Below are 18,810 nucleotides of genomic sequence, written 5' to 3' on the forward strand. Positions count from 1 at the left end.
CAAGTTCAAGTTGCATTTTTCTTAACTCGAGATCTTTATCGCGTTCCTCTCTTTCTCTTTCCCGTTCTTCTCTGTTCCGTTCTTCTCTTTCTCTTTCCCGTTTCTCTCTCTTTTTGAGAAGTTCCAATCCCATTTCAATATCTTCCTCCCTGGCCTGATTGGAAATTAGCTCCAATAATTCCGATTTGAGCATTTCCTTGCGTACATCTAGGCCCAGTTCCTCACCAACAATCAACAACTCGTCTCTCAGCAGTGTCCTTAACTCCATGACTGCTGCTTTACTGCCTTGATTCTGCTCTCTAAATCTAGCTAGGAAAACACAACCTAGCTAACACACAACAATCTAGCTTCCCTACTGTTCTAAACAGAATAACCACAAAATGAAGCCTAGAGAGTCAAAGCAAAAACCAAGCACTCACCGCAGATACAGCACCATGTCGCAAAGTCCATCTCACCGCTGTCAGCCAGTTGTCAGGACTGGGGGCTCAATCCCATCGCTCGTGGTCCTTTGCAAAGATTGGAGTACGGCATGAATTCGAAGGTAGCTGGCCCATGCCGTCGTCCAACTTATTTACGCTGAGATCGTTGATGAAGTGAAGAACTGTTTCTCATCGAGAACGAGGAAAAGGGTTTATTTACAGAAATTAAATCAGTCTAACATGACTGCTTGAGAAAAAGAGTATCAGTCCAACATGACTGCATGAGAGAAGTGACTCAGTCTAACATGACTGCTCAAGAGAAGTGTCCCCAACATTCGCACAACAACAGTTTTTATACACTCGGTCAGCCGGCCATACGAGGCGGCGACTGTTCGTTTACTCATCACCAACTCGCCGCTGCTCCACAGATCAGTTTACGTACACAAAGGCAACCGCGTTCTGATGCCCGACGCCGGCGTTGGAGGGGTGCCGTTCCGGGAAGTATCGGCGCCCATCGAGGGTAGCTCGTTGTCCTGCGTCTGGACGAGCATGAGAAGCACCAAAATACGGCTTCCCCACGGCAGCTTGTCCATGCGTGTCATATCAGGTCCACGTTGGGGAACTCCGAAACCATTGTTCACACACCGAACTCGTCCCGTCACAATGTCGATGGGGCTGGAGGAAGGCGGCGGTTTGCAGCACAAAGGCCGCTTCTTCGAACGCCTCCTAGCTGCAGTGACGGAGAGGGTGCGGAATGCGCGTCTTGCCTTCTTGTCGTAATTGGGTGGCAATCCTGCTCTGCAGCTCGCCATTCTTAACAGCGAACGCCTCCTAGCTGCAGTGACGGAGAGGGTGCGGAATGCGCATCTTGCCCCCTTGTCGTAATTGGGTGGCAATTTTGCCTTGTAGCTCGCCATTCTTAACAACGCCAACACAGCAGACGGGGCCATCGACCCCCACAAATGCGGACGCTCCCGGACACTCGTAGCGAGCGGTCGCATTCCCCCTCGCTCCGACGACCACGGCACTCGCTACAGCCCTCGTTGTGAGAGTTTTTTTTTTATCCCTAACACTAGCTACTTGTTAACCTTCTCCCACGACAGCGCTCTCGAGGGTAGCCTTTTTTAGGGCTCCCAGGGAAGAAGCTATGAACCTGTAGCCGGCCGTTCGGGCCCTTGGTTGGACCCTGACATGGATGACACCCAGGACACAGTGCCCGGGTTTCGTCTCGGCACGCCACAGCCTCGCTCGCGAGCACTGGACTTGCTACTTTTGGAGGCCCGCCGTATGCTAGGTTCGGAAGGGATGCCAAAGCGCCTGTCACCGACAACCCGTAAGAACGCCGGCCGCAAGAACGCCAACCGCCACGCACGTGGCAACCGCCATCGCCGAGAGGCCGCCAACACCACTGCCGCCGCAGCATCTCTCGCCGAGATGGAAAGCGACAGCAATGGCTCAGCGCCTACGTCTCCGAGTAGCCGCACGATCTCCTCCTCGCCGGCCACCAGCTCTGACAGCACGGAGTCGTCGCCATCGCTCAGCGCCTCGTGTAGCGTGTCACCAACCTCTAATCCCACAAGGTCTGATCGTTCGTCGTCTGCATCATTGCCCGCCTCACCGCTGACTCACGTTGACAACGAAACTACGACCGCGGCCGCGACGGAAAGCAGCCCACCGCCATCTCTCGAAGCTCCGCAACATGGCGAACAACAAGCGAACGACCCCCGCCGGTGCCATGACAGCCACCCGGCGTCACCTTCCCTAGCCCTCCACGTGGCAGCGGTTGCCGAGCATTCGCAGAACGGGCCAGCTCCCCAAGCAAGCGCCGACAAGTCGAATGGGGAACAACAAAATCCCCCACTGGCCGAGCCACCCACTCGTCCGCGCCCGACAGAGCGAGATAGAGAGGGTCAGTCTCCCTCTCCAATGACTCACGCCGGGGCAGCACCTGCGACAAGCTCTCAAGGTATGAGCAACGACGGCGCCGATGTGAAAAAGGCAATGGGGGAAAAGGAATGCACTCCTCAACCTACCCAGCTAGCTCGGCGCACCCGCGCCCCAGCAGTGTTCTCGGGCCGCTCCAGCCGCTCGCTCCGCAAAGCAGCCAGCAGCAACAGCCCCACACCGAGCCAGAACGTCGCCCAGCACTCATCTCCGCCTCGGATTCAACCGAGCAGGCTAATCAACACAGCGCTAATCCCCCCTCACTACCCAAGAGGGCCGGGAAAAGCAGGCCGCGCTACAGGCCTCTCGAGATGATCCCACATACACCCTCGGTCGATGGCCCAGCTCCAGAAGAACGAGCTGACACGGTCCTGTCTCGTCCCCAAGGGAAGAAAGGCAACTTCCTGAGACTGACGCAAGAATATATCGCCGCACAGCTCTCAGCTATTCAGGGAGCACACCGCGTGCGAGTGAACTTTCGACGGAATGTTGTCGCCGTCGACGCGCTCCCGAGGGCAGAACTGTCACATCTCCTGCAAGTCCGCACCGTCGGCGATGTGCCAGTGAGGGCGAAAGCTCTCACAAAAAACACCTGTGCTGGCACCATCTTCGGTGTGGACCGCTCGTTCGACGCGGACACAAAAGAGACCACCTTGAAGCCTCCGTGACCGTCGTCTCATGCGAGCGCAGGGGCCACAACATAGCGGTGCGATTCGCCGGCAACGCCGTTCCAGTCGAAGTCCTCCTCTTCAAGCAGCGTAGCACGGTTCGTCCCAGACTCCCGCGGCCACTCCAGTGCGATCGATGCGGCTTGTTTGGTCACGCCGGCGCAACATGTTCGCGCGATGCCCGCTGCCTCCGTTGGGGAGAATCGCACGCCACCGCCGACTGCACCACGCAGAGGCCGCGCTGCATTAACTGCAGCGGGAATCACGCAACCTCGGAGCCACGCTGCCCCAACTGGCAAATTGAGAGGAAGGCTGCCGTACTGTTGTCACTGTCGCCAGAGCCTCTCACGCGACAGCAGGCAATCGCTCGCGCCTCATCAGACGCCATCCGACGGAAGCAAGGAGCAGCCACCCGTCCTTCCGCGGTCGTACAACCTGGGTTGTCATTCAGAGACGCGCTCAACGGTAGCGGCGCCCAGCCGGCGGAGCAAGCGCAGACGCAACAGCCCACTACCTCCGCCACCTCCGATCCTAAGGATGCAGTTGTTGCGGCCCTCGCAGCAGCACTGCGCGTCCTCATAGAGACAGCAGCGATGGACGACACCACTCGGCAAATGTGCGTCGCGGCCCTTGCAGCCCAGCAAGCCCTGCCCCAGCATGGATAGGCGATCTCCGAAACGTCGGCCGTGCATCCTCCAGTGGAATGTCCGCTTGATGCGCTGCCGTCACGCTGAACTCGCCGAGCACCTCTCACTACACGAATACGACGTGCTCGCGCTACAAGAAACTTACGCGCGTCCAGGCGAGTTTAACCTCCCCGGATTTGTGGCCTATCACATTGCCACCGAATGCCAGTCGCAGACCTGCAACAAGACTCATTGCTGTGACCCGCTGCATTCGCCTGGACGGTCCCGCGCATCTCTGTATGTTCGCGCATGTCTCGCGCAAGCCGACGTAAATGTCACCGACATCGTGACCAGTGGAATCGAGTGCGTGGCGTGACTGTGCGTGTTGGGGGTGCCGACACCTGTGTCGCCAGTGTTTATGTTCGGCCCGTGCGTCGGTGGGACAGCTCGTTCGTGGTTGCGCTTGTCGCTCGCATCGGAGGTGACTGTGTGGTGTTGGGTGACTTCAACAGTCACCACACAACATGGGGGTGCCCGCACACCGAGCCGCGAGGTAGGGACTTGCTGAACTCCATCCTCTCTGCGGGCCTACTACTTCTCAACACCGGCAGTCCCACATTCGTGCGCCGGGGTGCGCGGAAGAGCGCCATCGACTTGTCGCTTGTGAGCGAGGGTTGCCACTACGAGTGGCGACGCAGCCCCGACACTCAGGGCTCCGATCATTACCCGATCTCCCTCGAGCCGCACGCTACAGCCCATGGACCGCGGCCCTCCTACCGTGTTACCGACTGGACACAGTTTCGGAAACTCTGTGCCACGCCCCCTACTGCGAACACGGATTTCCTGACTCACGTGACACGTTGTGTCGACGCCGCCACGAAATACTGTTCTGTGCCTGCGGGAACGCCGGTGCCCGACATCAAGCTGCTTAACCTTCGAGCTGTCCGGCGCCGCACTGAACATCGAGCCATCAAGAGTGACAGGAGAGAGGATTGGACTCTCTACAATCGCCTTGATGCGGCGTGCCGCCGTCATGCCAGGCAGCGGCGCAATCAGAGCTGGAGCAGTTTGTGTGTCGCTCGACGATACGCGCAACAGATCGCGCCCGTGGCGCATTCTCGGCGCTCTCCTTCGACCAAAGGTCCCTCGCTGTCCTGCGCTTTCCATCGCGGTCGCACAGGGCTTGAGTGCAGAGCAGTTCGCGGACGCGTTCGCCGCCGCCGTTGCTTCCGCCGGATGGCCCAGTTTTCGAGCTTCCCGAGCTTCCTGAGCACAACAAAGCCGCTCTCCTCGCGCCGCTTCGCTACTTCCCGACGAACGGAATTCTGCAGCAGGTGAAGGCGTTGTGCACGGAGGACTTCACCTTGAGCGAGCTTCGCATCGTGCTCAACGCTCTTAGGCGACGTTCTGCGCCGGGCGCGGATGGAATCACCTACCAGACGTTGCGAAACATCGACGACGAGCAGCTCCCATCGCTGTTGGAGGTGTACAACCGCGTCTCGCGCACCGGCGTCGTCCCTCCCGAGCGGAAAGAAGCAACCGTGGTACCTCTCCTCAAGAGTGGCAAACCGCGAAGCAGCGTGAGCTCCTACCGCCCGGTTTCACTCACGTCTGTCGCCGGTCAGACACTCGAAGCTGTGGCACTTCATCGTCTGGAGTGGATTGCGGCGGCACTCGATGCATTCGCTCCCGAGCAGAGCGGCTTCCGCCGGCTGCGCGCAACGGCTGACGCCCTGGCTGAGATTGTCGCTACTCTCGAGCAGGTGGCGAGCCGTCGCGAGGCCGGCTACCTCGTTCTGCTTGATGTACAGGGCGCCTTCAATGGGCTGCCGCATTCTACGATCGTCAGTGCGCTGCATGAGCTCGGCATCACCGACCGGCTACTCGACTACGTGCGAGCCTTCTTGTCTGATCGCACGCTTCGGGTGCGGGTTGGAGGGGCGCTCAGCCGGCCGCGCAGTGTGTTTTCTGGTGTTCCGCAGGGCAGTGTTTTGAGCCCCTTTTTGTTTAATCTTGCCCTCGCGCGACTTCCGGACTACATCCCAAAAGCGATGTCGCACGAGGTACAGGTGGCAATCTACGCTGACGACATCGCCCTCTTTGCGACTGGCCCTTTTCAACTGTGCGCATTTCAATGCGCACAGCTCCCTGTGGCGTGACTCTCGTATAGATGCGCGAGGTCGTCTTGTTGAACAGTTCCTTTTTTCCTCTGGTGCGTGCCTTCTGAATGGGAAGAAACGCGCATATTACTGTCTTGGAAACAACACCTTTTCTTCAATTGATCTCAGCATAGTTTCCCCGTCCATACTGCCTGAACTCGAATGGGAAGTTATGAACAATCCTTACGGAAGCGACCACTTCCCCATACTATTAGGAACACTTAAACAAAACGAATATCCACCACAGACTCTTAGGTGGAAGAGTGACACAGCAGACTGGGAGAAATTCCGAACCTTAACTAGCATAACATGGGATGACATGTCCTCGTTAGAAATTGATGCTGCTGTGGATTACTTTACAGCATTCATCATAGATGCCGCATCTAAATGCATACGTGAAGTAAGTGGCTCGGCATGCAAACGGCATGTCCCGTGATGGAACGATGGATGTATAATCGCACGTAGGAATCAGAACAAAGCGTGGAGGTCGCAACGCGCTTCGCCTACTGCAGATAATAAGAAAGTTAAGTCTCAAAGCAGGAGAACCCGCCGACAGGCCAGAAGAGAGAGTTGGCGAAAGTTTTTATCGGACATCAACTCGTTTACAGATGAGGCGAAAGTCTGGAACCGCGTAAATAAAATTAGAGGGCGACAAACATATCCACTCCCTCTGGTAAACACACAGGGTGATACGCTGCACCATTAGGCAGACTCACTTGGAGAGCACTTTGAGAGCGTGTCAAGTTCAAAACATTATTCGAAATCCTTTCTGAAATATAAACAAATAGAACAATGTAAGCCACTCAAACGAAAATGTCTACAGAATGAATCGTACAACTGCCCTGTCAGTATTGCCGAGTTGAAAGCTGCCTTTGAGCTCATGCAAGAGCTCTGCACCCGGATCTGACAGAATCATGTATGAAATGATCAAAAACCTACACAATGACAACCAAGTTACACTACTCACAATTTTTAACACAATTTGGGCTGCAGGATACCTCCCAACTGCATGGAAAGAAGCCATTGTGGTTCCTGTTTCGAAACAAGGCAAAAATCCTTCCTCAGTGGCAAGTTACCGCCCGATCACCCTCACAAGTTGCCTTTGTAAAGTATTTGAAAAAAAATTGGAGGACGCTTAAGCTTCGCCTTCAAGAGTGGGACGCGACAGCGTTCCCGTCGACCCGCCAAGGGGTATAAGACAATGCGCTACGGCACAGCGATCACTTACGATGCGCCGCGCATCGGACTTAGCGCCCACCTATCACGCGGTGAGCGTCGAGCAACGCAGCGTTCGGCGCGGCAACGAAACGTGCGCCTGAGCGAACGGAACGAACCAAAGAACTCGGTGTCTCGGAGGGGAAACGATCTACGCCAGCCAAACGTCGCGATCGGCACGGGCAGAGAGATAGATAGTAATCTAAAGAAAGGACCGGGAGCACGGCGAAGCGTCGTCAGGGGAGAGGGAGTCCCGCGACGCGCCTGGCAGCGGTCCCAATGCGCGCGCCGCGCGCCTCCTGTCGGGGCAGCGCCGTACATTGAGAGGAGGGGGTCTTCTGTGTTTGCCGCAAGATGGCTCTGCGTGTGCGGAAAGCGCAGAAGAAATGCAGCGGAAACGCACTTCGCAAGTCGTGTAATTGTGACTTCTGTACGTTACATGTTCATAATTACCGATATACACCGCAGTATAACTTTCCACGGCTCGTTTCGAAGGCAACACCGCATTCACTAGAGGCGCGTTTGCACGGCTTGGAAGCATCGAACTCGTGGCTGAGTGGTAGCGTCTCCGTCTCACACTCCGGAGACCCTGGTTCGATTCCCACCGGGCCAATCTTGGAAGTTGCTTTTTATTTATGAAGCGCCTGCCGTGATTTATCGCTCACGGTCAACGCCGCAAACGCCGACGCCGACACCGACGCCGACGACACCGGCTTTTCTGCGACACGAGCTCCTTAACGCTATCGCGTTAAAATGATTATTCGGCGACTCATCCATTTTCTTGAAATGAGCAAAATGCTTAATCGGTATCAGTGCGGCTTCCGAGGAGGGCGGTCCACAACCGATCACCTCGTACGTGTTGAAGGAAACATCCGGGACGCATTTGTACATAAACAGTTCTTCCTATCGATATTTCTCGATATGGAAAAGGCGTATGACACAACGTGGCGTTACGGAATCTTAAGAGACTTGTAAGAAATGGGCATCCATGGTAATATGCTAAACCTAATAGAAAGCTATCTGTCCAGTCGTACCTTCCGGGTAAAAGTTGGTAATGCACTTTCGCGTCCTTTTACGCAAGAAACGGGTGTTCCCCAAGGAGGCGTGCTCAGCTGCACGCTTTTCATCATGAAAATGAACACGCTTCGCACTTCATTATCAACGGCAATCTTTTATTCTGTGTACGTGGACGACATACAAATAGCTTTCAAATCCTGTAACCTCGCAGTGTGCGAGAGACAGGTACAGTATGGCCTGAACAAAGTCTCAATGTGGGCAGGCAAGAATGGATTTAAGATCAATCCTACGAAAGCTCTTGCGTTCTTTTTACGAGAAAGAAAGAAATGATCTCAGATCCTTGCTTAGAACTCGGTGGACAACAAATACCTGTAAACAAAGGGCACAAATTTCTAGGTGTTATACTTGACTACAGGGGCCGTATTCTGTAGCGGTTCCTTTGGGAACCGGTTCCTTTCGGCTGTTGCCATTGGTCGGCGCTTCGATGTCGTCATCCCTGGTGGGCGGGACGACAAATTTTGATGACGTCACACAGGTTGCCAATCTTCTGGAAAGGAACCGGTTCCCTGCCAGGAGCGGAACCGCGGAGAAGTGGTTCGTTTGAGAGTCGCGCGCGGGGGCGAGCATGATGTCGAGGGTTGCTAGGGCAACCGCGGCTGCCGGCTAATCTCGCGCCAGCTGACGAGCCGGCACCTAGACGAGACGAGACAGAGACGGCAATGGCGGCTCCCTTGGTTATGCTGCTGGCGAGTGCCGAAAGACAACGACGCGACGAGAGGCAACGACGCGACGCGTTCGGCATGGCCGAAGAAGAGTTTCGAAGGCATTTTAGTCTCTCCAAAGACATAGTGCGACGTCTTTGCGATGAGCTGGAAGGACATCTCGGACCTCAAAGATTGCGTGGTGTCGACACTACGATGAAAGTGCTGTGCGCGCTGCGGCTTTTTGCCACCGGGAGCTTTCAACAGTGCGTCGGGAATGAAGAAGCGATTGCACTGTCGTAGCCTTCGGTCAGCCGGATCATTACAGCCGTCGCCAAGGCCATTACGGTTGTGGGCAAGGAAAAAGGATGGGTTAGATTCCCATCCACGGCGCAACAGAAAGCCGCCGTCAAGGAAGGCTTTCTTAGCCGTGGAAAAATTCCAGGAGTTCTAGGATGTGTGGACGGGAGTCTGATAGCCATAGTTCGCCCTAAGAAGCTCGGCCCCGGCGAAACGGAATCGTACTGGAGCCGTAAAGGGTATTACACCCTCAACTGCATGGTCGTGAGTATTGTTCATTGACAAATATTTTCGATATGTGTTTGCGCGAGTGCACGTTGTAAAAAACTTTGTTTCGTTATTTTTCATCAATTGCCGGCAATACTTGCGTTCCTATTAGAGAAAGTAGCGTTTGTGTTGTATGTGTAATGACGACTTTGATCTTTGCATAGAACACAGCCGCACTTTTTCAGTGCTCTCCAATCACAGTTGAATAGCCTTTTCGATGCTACAATGTAAACACATTACGCGCGACTTAAACCGGAATAGACGCCGTAGCAGTGAAGGGAGTCTTCGTCTGCGAGCGATCCTAACAGAAGACAAGCCCTTGTGATTCTTATTCGACGTAAAACTAAAGCATTGTGGCCAACAGACTGTAAACGCGAAAAGGAGCATCCCATCAATGAAAATGGTGTGAGGGAGAATGAGAATGTGTGGACACCCATTTGCTCTAGCTGTCAATACGGCACATGCTGTTTCCGCGTTCTTTCGCTTGTAATAGGCACTTTGTCTGAAAAAAAAACATAGGTTCACTCTTTAGCAGAATCTTATACAATATGGACGGAAGAAACCAAAGGAATTATTTTGCGCATTGTGTTGTTACCGCACGCCATACATGAGCATGTGAACACATGCCAACATTGCATTTGTAGGTTAAGATGACACTGTTATCATGCTGATCATTAGTTCAACTGCCTACTGCGTATGTTGATATCTCCTTTTCTGTAATTGTGTTCACTGACTGAACAGTAACTGTTTGGCAAGTAGTGTTGTAAGCAAAAGGTTGTGCCACATATTTGTTGCAGTGGCACTGACACCTTCTCTTTGCTTTCCCTTATGAGGTGTGCGACGCAAAGCTAAATATCCTGGAAATTGACCCACGGTTTCCGGGATCGTGCCACGATTCATTCGTCTGGAGGCATTCTACATTTCGCCGCCGCCTCACTCGTGGCCTGTTACTTCATGGAGAAGTCTTGCTTGGTAAGTGCACCTGAAGTAGCAGTGCTTCTTCCACATGTAAAACATACACAGTCAAATAGTTTTGCATCCTAGCAAACTTTAAGAAAGCGTGATTTGCTAGAAATGTGTTGTGAATGCAGCGGTACCTAATGAACCTGCAGCGACTATCGAGAGAAACAAGTCTCTCTTAAAAGGCAGATATTTGTACCAGCATGTATACAACAGCTGACATGTTATGCTGTTTATTTATTAATTTCAATACACTGAATGCCAAGTGGAGCGCTACAGGCAGGGGTGGAATTCTACAGAACACGTCGAAATGGCAGTTTTCAAGTATGGTGGAAAAGGGTTGGTGACAATGGACTCGGGGACCTGGTCCCTGGTCACTGTCCTTGGAACGAAGGAATAAGCGTGTGCGTGAAACTTTCGGCATCGACGTTAGTGATCGGTGTAGTATATATTGTAGACTGGTGCAAGTTGCGCTATTTTGCTTTGTGTCGCAATGTGTGTGATTTTTTTTGTTGCAGCGACATGTGGTGCTGGAGTGATTAGAAAGGATCAAACGGGTAGCTCGATTTTGGGTACCGTCATGAGAAGAGGTACGAAAGGTAGAGCAAGGATCCCAGATACTGGCAGCATATTCGAGAGTAGACCTTAGAAGTGTTTTATAAAATAACGCTTCTGAAGAGAGAAGAGCTAATAAGTTTTAGTGGAAGATGTACATTTAGGGAGGGGCAAATGGGATGAACGGAGCAGAAAACCACGAGTATGAAATAAATATTACATGTCCAACTCAACCTGAGATAGAGATTTGCAGCCAAGACAACAGGTGAAATAGGGCTTTTCTTTAAAATGAGTTGAACTTTCTTTACAACTTTCCGGGAAGGTCAATGTTTGATAGATATTGCAACAATAAATCCAAGACCCGCTCCTGTTGTAAAAGGGCCCTGGCGTAGACTGTGTTCTTGCATTGCGCCTTAATGTATCCATTTCGTTCACTAACATGCAACACTTTACAGGGGACTCTGGGTACCAGCTAGCGCCATGGATCATGACTCCTGTGCCTGGTCACCCAAATCGCCTCACGGCAGAGGGGCGCTATAATGAGGCACACGCATCAATGCGAAATGCCGTTGAGCGGTGCATAGGAGTCGTCAAGAGCCGCTTCCGATGCCTGCAGATGTATCGGGTGCTCCACTACTCGCCTCAGAAAGCAGCCACTATTGTTGCAGCTTGTGCAGCGCTGCATAACCTCTGCCTTGCAGCAGGCGTGCCTCTGCCAGACGACCCAGATGATGACGGTGCACATGACGACAGCGCACAGCGGCCAGCCCAGGCACAAGTGCCGCTTCAAGTACAGGTGCCACCGCAGGCGCACCCTGTACAGCCTTCTCGAGCTTTGTTTCAATGAGGCCGTGCGGTGCGCGAATCCATAGTTGGTGTGTTTCGGCTGCCCAGAAATTTGCGCATTGCCTACCTGCAAAGTGTGCGCTGGCAAATGAGGCGGAGACATGTGCTGGTGGAACATGTTTTATTTTTCTTTTCATGAAGTAAATAGGCCGTGCACTTCAACATAACACATTGCGTGTGCTCACATGTGGCTAATCGTAGTATGCTGCATACTGCGGTAGTGAAAAGCACATGATTTGTCTATGTTGAGCATGACAGATACACATGCAATGACAAATAGCCATGTGCCATTATGTTACTCCTTTGCTTTCTTCACTGTGCTTTTGAATGTTGTCTTGCCAGGGAATTTTCTTTAAATAAAGGTTATTTCCAAGGTGAATGGCAACCAATCTTGCATAGTTGAATATTGCTTTGCGATGCCTATTTTACTGTGCAGTATGCATTGTTCCAAAGCTGAAGGTGTCTGTTCATGTGTGACACACAAGCACAGCACAAGTTGCACAGCAACTGAAATGTCGTTCAAAGCAATCTGTATAGCACATATTGAAACGTATAGCAGCAAACGAGACATGCCAAGCACTTTTTCGAGCAGGATTTCTTTACATAGCAGACACTCATGCTTACTACTGCTTTGTTTAAACTCAAGAGTTGCTTCAACATTGCATTTCTTGCACGCATGATTTCACATAATGCTCGTAATTGCTGCTTAACAAGGTGCAACTACGCTATAACACAATATAAACAAAATCATGACAATGAAACATTTCTTTATTTTATTCACTGGGTACCTGCTTCGCCATTCAGGCATTACAGCAGGGAGGGTACAACTCATATAAATGAACACTCAAAATTACATTCATAAAGCATGGAAGAAATCATCATTTGAACAAATACAGACAGTGTCAGGTGGTAGAGTATTTCAATCTCTTATAGTACGAACATAGAAAGAGTAGCGGAAAGCGTCGCTTTTAACCTTCTATTGCATGGCGTCCCATATTTGGCACATACCAGTTACCATTCTTTTTCGCGTGTGTGAGATTCCCAGTTGAGAATGTGATACCATCAGAGTAAATCTCATAGTTATGCGCACTTATTATGGGCAAGTGCTGCCATCTCTTGAGCGATACGCAAAACAGAGGTGAAGTAGATTTTGGGATGCAACGTGAAACTTGGAGGGGGCAAACACGAGCAATTGGTTTTTTTTTCTCTGAAAATTTCGACCGCAGAAGCATAGAAAAATTAGTTTGGCATATTTTTTCGTCTCGTCAATTCAAGGCAGTTACTAGTTTTCTCAATTTTGCCTGCAACTACAGCAGAGAAGCCGAAATCGGTGTGTGCCATATTTGGCACAGTATGAACTTGAAATACAAAATATGGTAACGTGCTGCCATCTGTTCAATAGCCCGAAGTTGCAGGTCACTCTATCACAAGATGGAATTTTGACGATCGGTATGGTAAGGGCGAATTGTCTACCAAACAGCCGCCTGAAAAGCGAAAAGGAACTGAAATGTAAAGGACGTGGTGCTTCAGAGGCACTCACAAACGCGATACATGACGTGGAGTTATCGTGTGTGCGTTGATACGATAACCGCGCAGTGACATTTCTGCCGAGCTTTGTTGGGAGAGATCCAGTCCAAAAGACTAAGCGCTGGTTTACCTCCGCCAAGGTGTTTCGTGAAATTGATTGCCCCAGCGTAGTAAAGGTCCATAACAGGCACATGGGTGGTGTTGACCTGCTGCACTCACTGTTTGGACTTTACTGCATACATATCAGAGGTCGAAGAAATGGCACTTTCGAATTTTTACGCCTATGCTAGACTTATCGGTAGTAACAGCATGGGTCTTGTACAGGGGTGCAGGAGCAGCTTAGGAGGAGACAAGTACTACCGCTGGCTCATTTAAAAGCAGAAATTGCAGAATGCCTTACCTCGCATAACAAGTGCCTACCCAACTAGCGACCAGGAAGGACTTCTAGTCAGGACATCGAATTCCAGGTTCAAGTCAAAAAAGCACAGGGACCAGCGGCCGCAATGCCACCCAAAGACGACCGATCTGACCAAGTCGGCCACTGGCCAGAATTTGACGAGAAGAAACAAAGATGTAAGCGGCCACCTTGCACAAACAAGTCGTTGGTAAGATAGAGGAAGTGCAACATTCATCTGTGCCTGAACGCAGCAAACAACTGTTTCATTTCATTCCCCACATCGCACTAAAAAGACCACCGTCCGTGAAGGTTTGTTTTCCGCCCATGGCAGCAAGAGCGCTCAGCCATCTTCATGGTGTGACATATTTGGCACAACGCTTTATCTTTATTATTACAATCGTGTTTGCTCATTCAATCAATAATGAAAGCTGAAAAAATAACTTTTCATAATTCACGCAATAGAGCGTCAAAACTAATCTCACATATTTTTAATTTGTGATCTCGCCTTTGAGAAACATGTGGGCGGCTGAAAATACAATTACCTGGCTATCCCCGCATTAGAGTGGTATATGTTATGAAGAAATTTTAATCTGAGGTTTCGGCGACGGTGTTCGAGAAGATGCCAATTTAATGCCTTTTTGCTTTCTGTCATGCTAAGCATCCTGTCATAATTGCCAAGGACAAACCGAACTGCCCTGTTCTGCACTTTTTCTCGTTTATCTACAAGTTCTGTAGTATATGGATCCCAGCAAACACACGCATACTCTAGTGTACTGCGCACATGTGTGAAATACAGTTGCTCCCTAAGTTTCTGTGGCAAGCTACTAAAGATACGTTTCAAGAAACCTAATGCTCCGACAGCCTTGTTCCTAACATGAGTAACGTGTCTGTTCCACCTTAGATCAGCAGAAAAAAATACACCTAAGTATTTATATTCTGACACTTGTTCAAGAGTAGCATTATTTATAGTGTTACGATTGCTGTCATATGAGCGCTTCCCGGTAAAGGTGATGTGGACACTCTTTTGCTCATTCAGTGACATTTTCCTATTTTCACACCATGTGGCAATCAAATCCAAATCATATTGTAGTGCTTGTTGGTCAGATTCGCTGTTGATGACCTTATATACTACACAGTCATCTGCAAACATTCTAAATATTTATTTATTTACGTGTACCTTACAGGCCTTCGAGAAGGCATAGTGTAAGGGGGAAATACGGTAACATATTAGTATGGAATCGGGAAAGAAATAAACATCAGCATAATGAAAGGAGTGCACACAGAACATGGAAAATTAATACATTAGCAAATACAATATGTAGAGCAATAACAATAAATGGTAAACAACAACATAATAGCATAATAACATTGTAAACGTTTTACATGTTATACAGTAGTAAGTATTGTAAAAAAATTGGGAGCGCTGAAATTTTTTAACTTGTAGAAAAAAATGCAAGTAAATTACAAAAGACATGACGTGTTTAGACGGTTGAAACGGCATATTGATTGCTTAGCAGATTGCGAAATGCAGTGTGTTTAGATTGGCATGCAATGGTATCTGGTAGTGCGTTCCATAAACGGACCGCACGGGGCAAAGTTGAAAAATTAAAAGCGTTGTGTGTTGCCATAAATTCGGGTGTAGCTGAACTGATTGTTCAGTCGTTGTGACGTCGAGGATGCTTCTTTCAGGTTTGATAAGGTTAGGCCAACTGTGTGAACAAATCTGTGAAATAATAATCGCACAGAAGATGATATATTGTTCGGCAAGTCGTTAATGTAAATTAAAAAGAGAAGAGGCCCAAGTAAACTGCCTTGAGGTACACCAGAGGTGACGTCAAAGAGGCCAGAGGAAAAGTTAGCAACAACAGTGAACTGTTCGCGATTAGTAAGAAAATTACGAATCCATGATAGGGTTAGTGAGTTGAGTTTAATTGCTGAGAGCTTTGATATCGGGTGACTATGGGCTACACAATCGAATGCTTTCGAGAAATCCAAAAAGATGCAGTCAATTTGTTTATTACTGTTCATATGAAAGTGTAAGTCTGACGTGAATTCTAGTAGTTAGGTTTCGCAAGAAAATCCTTTTTGGAAACCATGCTGTAAATGATGATGTAATGCCTGAAGTGGTGCCATGAATGTGACTTCTGGGGAACCCCAGAAGTCACAGGTACGTATTCAGAGGAACATCCGTTGAGAGCCACAGACATCTGTCTTGAGCGAAGATACTCGGCAATACATGCGATAACCTTCTCATTCAATTTGTAAAGTAAAAGTTTAGCGATCAGTAGACTATGCGTAACGACGTCAAAAGCTTTTTTGAAATACAGAAATATACAATCAACAATTTGTTTCTTGTCGACTGCTGAGACTAGCTCATGAGTGAATGCAACCAATTGTGTCGTACACGAGAAACCCATGCTGACTAGGATGAAGAAGGTTATTGTTATCAAGATGAGACATGATGCAGGTATACACATGTGCCATAACCTTACATACATAAAATGCTAGTTAAGGATACTGGTTCGTAATTCTCAACTCTGTTCCTCTGTCCACTCTTATGAATTGGCACCACTAGCGCTAGTTTCCAATCACCAGGAACAACGCTGTTATTTAAGAAATTTTGAAATAAGCGACAGAAGTACAAAGATGCCCGAGCAATTTATAAGGAATGATGTAGGGATATCATCCGGACCACACACTTTTGTTCGTTTCAAACTCTGTAATAATCACTCGATGCTCGTCACACTAAATACAACCTCAGACATTTCGCCGGTTCCGACCGGAAAATCAACTCTATTAACCCCCCTAATGTTTGAATGAGTAGACTGAAATACTGATGAAAGGTATTAAACAAAAATGTCGACCTTACTTGACGCAAGCGATAGTAAATAGCATGACGATTTCCGCTCAAGCTCGGGCCATCTTCTGAGCGGCAACACTAGCGCGCGACCACACATCAGCCATAACGGCGGTGACTGAGCGAATCACGACAGCACGTCGACTTGGCGTTGACCTATTGAAACCCATGCGCCTGATGTTCACCTCTTCGTCGGGCTCAAAGAACGGCGGGCAGACTCCGATGGCGCTCACCCGCCCTCGCGGTCCGGGCAGGCTGCCTCCTCCGATTCCTCTGTGATTAACACGTTTGTTAGAATATGGTGCGCAAAAGCTCCGTCAACGAGTGTGCTTACCTGGCTGCATCACGGCGGGCGTTATACACGTCTTTCTTCCACACGCCGCGCCATTGGGCTGCAGTTTTCACTGCCGGGCCCTCAGCGTTCAGCAAGGCAATCACTTGCTGCGAGAGCTCCTCCTTGCGCGCCGCCGTCAGCTGTTGATCCAGCACACACGACGCCTTCGCAAGGTAGGGGTGCTCTTCAACAAATGACACGAGTATATCGCGTTGCCTCGCTGAAACATGAGGACCCAGCAGCCTAACCTTCTGCGAAGACATCGTTTTGTATCCGCGGCGCGCAAACTGGCAAGTCCAAAACGTAAACAAAGCGAGGCAACTTGTTTGCATAGCGTATGGCACACCACCTAGCGACTTAATAAGAAAACAACACAAATAAACTTACAACTCCCTGTAGCGGTCTGCGCCGCAAGCTCACATTTATTACTGAAAATATATTTGCAAGTGTTCTGTAGAAACCAATGTTTTTTTATCAAACCAGCAACATCCTTTAATTGCTATACCGTCCCCCAAGTACAAACAAAAATGATGACGTGATCTTCCGGCAGACCGCCGCTCGTTGATTGGTTCCCCTCACGCCGCCCCGTTCCACTCTTTCTCCGAGTTACGTAATCCAGACGTAACAGCCAAAAGGTTCCCAAAGGAACCGTTACAGAATACGGCCCCAGACTCACTTTCGGCCCCCACATTAAACATCTTAAAGAAAAATGTCTAAAAACAATGAACATAATGAAACTTCTTTCCCAGACTACATGGGGTAGTGACAGGAAGTGTTTATTGAAACTCTATAAAAGCCTCATTCGATCACGATTAGACAATGGTGCTGTGATTTATCATTCTGCCGCCCCGAGCGCGCTAAATATGCTAGACCCAGTCCACCATCTAGGAATCCCACTGGCCACTGGCGCTTTCAGAACGAGTCCCATACAAAGCTTATATGCAGAATCAAATGAGTGGTCACTTCATCTCCAGAGAACATACATCAGCCAAACATATTTTCTGAAAGTCCACTCTAATCCTCAACATCCGTGTTATAATACCGTTAACGAGATGACATATGCTACACTCTTTCATAATCGTCCCTCCGTAAGACAGCCTTTCTCGCTGCGTGTGAGGGAGCTTAGTCATGAAATGCATGTCCCACTCCTCGAGCTTCGCCTGATGCATCCAGCCAAGCTGCTACCTCCTTGGGAGTGGCAGCTGATACAATGCGATATATTGTTACGGGAAGGAAGAAGCGTTCATCTATTTACAGGTAGCTTTTAATGGCTGAGCCAGCAAGCGTAGAGCATCGATACTGCTAAACACTTCGTCGTCTCTAAGACCACCATCACCGTCGTCTTCTTTCCACATTACCGACTGTGACATCACCCCCGTCGGAAAAAGCACCTGATTGGTGCGGCTCATCGGTCGGAGAAAGGTAAGGCTTGAGACGGCTGATGTGGATGATGTCAGAGAGGGGTGAAGGCACCGTGGCATTCAGCGGAGACACTTCATATGTGACAGGGGTCACCTGGCGAAGGATGCGGTAAGGGCCATAGTATCGCGAGAGGAATTTCTCGGAAAGACCAACATGCCGAGCTGGATACCACACTAGCACAAGAGCACCTGGTTCGTAGTTCACGTCGTGATGGCGCTGGTCGTAACGGCACTTCTGGCGTGTCTGGGAAGCAGAAAGACGAATGCGGGCAATGTGGCGTGCTTGGGTCGCTGTGGCTATTACATCCCGAGTGTACTCTGTCGGTGAGTCGAGCGTGGTCGAGAGGAGTGTCTCGAAAGGCAAAGTTGGCTCACGGCCGAAGAGGAGATAGAAGGGTGAATAGCCAGCTGTGTCGTGGCACGAGGAATTCTAGGCGAACGTGACAAATGGTAGAGCAATGTCGCAGTCGCGATGATCGGAGGAAACATACATTGCTAGCATGTCCGTTAATGTGCGGTTCAGGCGTTCGGTAAGACCGTTAGTTTGAGGATGGTAAGCGGTATAAGTTTATGTATAGTAGCACATGATCGAAGGAG

At 50.0% G+C, this 18,810-nt stretch overlaps 1 protein-coding gene across 1 annotated transcript; it reads left to right on the forward strand.

Moving 5' to 3' along the window:
- Nucleotides 1-1,610: 1,610 nt before the first annotated feature.
- LOC135917800 (uncharacterized) lies at nt 1,611-2,678 on the forward strand. Its single transcript, XM_065451403.1, has one exon. The coding sequence runs from the start codon at nt 1,611-1,613 to the stop codon at nt 2,676-2,678; it is 1,068 nt and encodes a 355-aa protein (XP_065307475.1).
- Nucleotides 2,679-18,810: the final 16,132 nt, after the last annotated feature.

This window comes from Dermacentor albipictus, unplaced genomic scaffold (genome assembly GCF_038994185.2).
Source record: "Dermacentor albipictus isolate Rhodes 1998 colony unplaced genomic scaffold, USDA_Dalb.pri_finalv2 scaffold_13, whole genome shotgun sequence".
NCBI lineage: Eukaryota > Metazoa > Arthropoda > Arachnida > Ixodida > Ixodidae > Dermacentor > Dermacentor albipictus.